Consider the following 2,796-nt stretch of genomic DNA (forward strand, 5'->3'; position numbering starts at 1 on the left):
GGTCACATGTCCGAAGGTTCTGCGCGGCAACCTCCCATTCCAGCCTCTTGGGTGCACACCGACTTACAGAAGCTACGACTGCGACATGAGAGAGTCACCGTCATGATGCAGCTCAAGGAGCTGGGGGATCATCGGCGGTATGTAGAATCGCAGCTTGGCGCCGTAGAGCAACGCACCAGCCGCCAACGCTCTCGTATAGAGCAGTTGACCAAGGAGCTGCAGAGCCTGACGGCGGAGCTGGCGCCGGAACTAACGCTCCTCGAGGAGGGTTACCGCATTGCCGAGGGGATGCGAAACCAGCTGCACTACCAGAAGATCATCAGCCGAACCTCCTCTTTCTACAGCGGTGAAGTTGCTAGCTTATCGGCTGCGAACGGCGCAGGCACCGAAGATCCGCGCACCTCCACGGCCTGCCCGCTGTCGGTGCATGGCCTCTCTCTCTTTCCCCGCTGCGTTGCCAACGCTGCTCGACCGCAGGCCGCAGATGTAGATGCCTTCCTGCAGCGCTGCGCACCGCTTTTTCAGTGGAGTGAGGAGGAGCAAGCGGTGAAGCCGCCGTTCTTCTTCGATGAGCCCTGCCTCATGGAGCGCGGCACTGATGGGATGCTGAGTGCGCCCGAGGAGAGTGGCGGCCGCGATGCAGCAGTGTGCCGCAACGCGGCATGCCCGTACTGGCACCGCAATCAGCTTACCCACGTCAAGATGGCGGTCATGGTCTTTCTAGACTCCGTGCGTTGCCAGTCGGTGCTCGACGAGCATCTCTGCGCCGTCACCCACGCTACCGCCCGCCTGGCGCGTCACGTGCATCACGCGGACTCCATCTCGTTAGTATGTGCCCTGCTCTGTGAGGTGCTGCAGACATTGATAGCGACTGGGCTGTATATGAGGCTTCTCACGGACAAGCAGTCGACACGTGCGATGATGAGCGCACCCACTGTGAAGGCGACGGACGCACAACGTGCTGCACCTGCCCGCGCTGCACTTCTGCGCAGCGCCGAAGAGGTGGAGCGCTGGAGCGCTGTCGAGCAGCAGCAACAGCAGCACTCTTCCAGCACCGACTCTTTATCGCTCGCGACTGCAGCTGCTGCGCAGTTCCAGTTGCATCCGAGCTCCTTGTCGTGGCGGTGCATGCTGGCCGCCGTGGAGGACGTCGCGCAGCGGCGCTGGCTTGGACGCCAGGGCGTGGTCTTGTTTCCCAGTTCGCCAGAGTTGCATCTGCAGTACGTGCTCGCAGTGCTGAGAAGCGGCGGCAGTGTCGCTGAGGTGCTCGAGACTTGTCTGGCATCCTGCCGCACGCTTTCTGCTCAGGCGGCAGCCTCTGTCGTGGCGGGTCTGGACTGTGGGCAGTACGCTACGAGGGTGGCACGCCATACTGCGTACTTGCTTGCCCGCGTGTTCGTGCACGTGGCGCAGATGGACACGGCCGCAGCTTTGGCGTTTCTGGCGCCTCTTTTGAGCACCGACGCGGAGGCAGGCGTGGCTGCCCTTCTCTTGCCGTTAGCGCGTCAGAATTTGACGCTGCTGATGGTGGCACTGCGCCGCACCGGACACCTGCGCTACACCAACTTCCTCCCTCTCGCCGCCATCTCCGACATAGCCCTCGAGCTCGCATCGCCGGATGGCGCTAACCCGACAGAGAGCGGCCGCGACGCACTCTATGCAGCGTTGAAGCTAATCGTGTCGTACAAGCGCGACCGCTTCGATGCGCAGCTGGTGAGTTGCTGTGACGCAGCGCTGCAGATTAGCGTCCTGCGAACCTTCTCCTACAGACTGGCGTACATCGAGCGCGTGGTGGAAAAGACGGTGCCGGAGTCGCCGCTATCGCAGGGCGTTCTGTACAGCGAGTACGTGGATGCGGTTGCTGAGCAACAGTCAGTGCATGCTGCAGCCCTCGTCGCCGACGCTCTCGTGCGCAACGAAGGGGCTTCCTGTACGCTGACGCTGTTACTGCGAGGACGCCTCCGCATGTGGGGGGTGTCCCTCTCATCGGACGCGCAGAATGCCGTGTCGGCGTTCTGCTCGGCGAACCAACTCTCCCTCGACGAACTCGGTGACCCAGCGCACCTTCGGGATGCCTTCCAGACACCTTGTTTCTCACGTTCTCCACCTGTCGAGTGGGTATGCGCGTACGCGCTCCACGTAATGTGCTCATTGGATGGCGAGACTGCTGCAGAGTCGGCGTGGGCGAAGATGGACGCGCTGCCAGTGGAGTTGCTGATGCATGACGTAGTGGCTGCCGCCTTTTTCTTTCACGTTCTTCTGCAGCTCAGCGGGGAGGCTCGCAGTGCGACGCTCTTCCACCGCACAGTAAACCGCTGCCTTTCCCTCTTTCTCGAGGCGCACCTCCTCGGCTGGAGCTCACTGGAGGGATCAGCGGAGAATATGATCGGGCTGCCACACTATCTGAGTCTCTGCATCTACCAAGAGGTGCCGCTGCTGTTGGGCCCTGGCACCGACGACACGTTTGCGTGGCGCTGCCTTGTTCTGGAGGTAGCTGCCCGCTTGGGTGTTCTTCATCCTCTTCTGGTGACCGACTAGACACCGCAGGGTGGTCTTTGCGTGTGTATACGTGTCGGCCGTACCTCGTTCGTAAGCGTTTCCGTCACAATGCAGTTGCACCAACGTTTTTACACCCTGAAACAGAGGTTGGAGGAGGGGGAGACCATTGCGCGATGTCCCGCCTCCACTCCTTCTTCTTTGCGCCGCCCTACGCTGCGTGTGTCACTTCGTTCTCAGCTGGACGCTCTCTCGATGGGCACGTGCGATGCACTGCTGCCCAGACGCAGACGTGGCAGC

The 2,796-nt window shown here is 61.7% G+C and overlaps 1 protein-coding gene across 1 annotated transcript; it reads left to right on the plus strand.

The window, feature by feature from the left end:
• Positions 1 to 582: 582 nt before the first annotated feature.
• LMJF_23_1530 (conserved hypothetical protein) lies at positions 583 to 2,538 on the plus strand (the record flags this gene model as incomplete). Its single annotated transcript, XM_001683461.1, has 1 exon — positions 583 to 2,538. The coding sequence occupies one exon, from the start codon at positions 583 to 585 to the stop codon at positions 2,536 to 2,538; it is 1,956 nt and encodes a 651-aa protein (XP_001683513.1).
• Positions 2,539 to 2,796: the final 258 nt, after the last annotated feature.

The sequence above is a fragment of the Leishmania major genome, chromosome 23 (genome assembly GCF_000002725.2).
Source record: "Leishmania major strain Friedlin complete genome, chromosome 23".
NCBI lineage: Eukaryota > Euglenozoa > Kinetoplastea > Trypanosomatida > Trypanosomatidae > Leishmania > Leishmania major.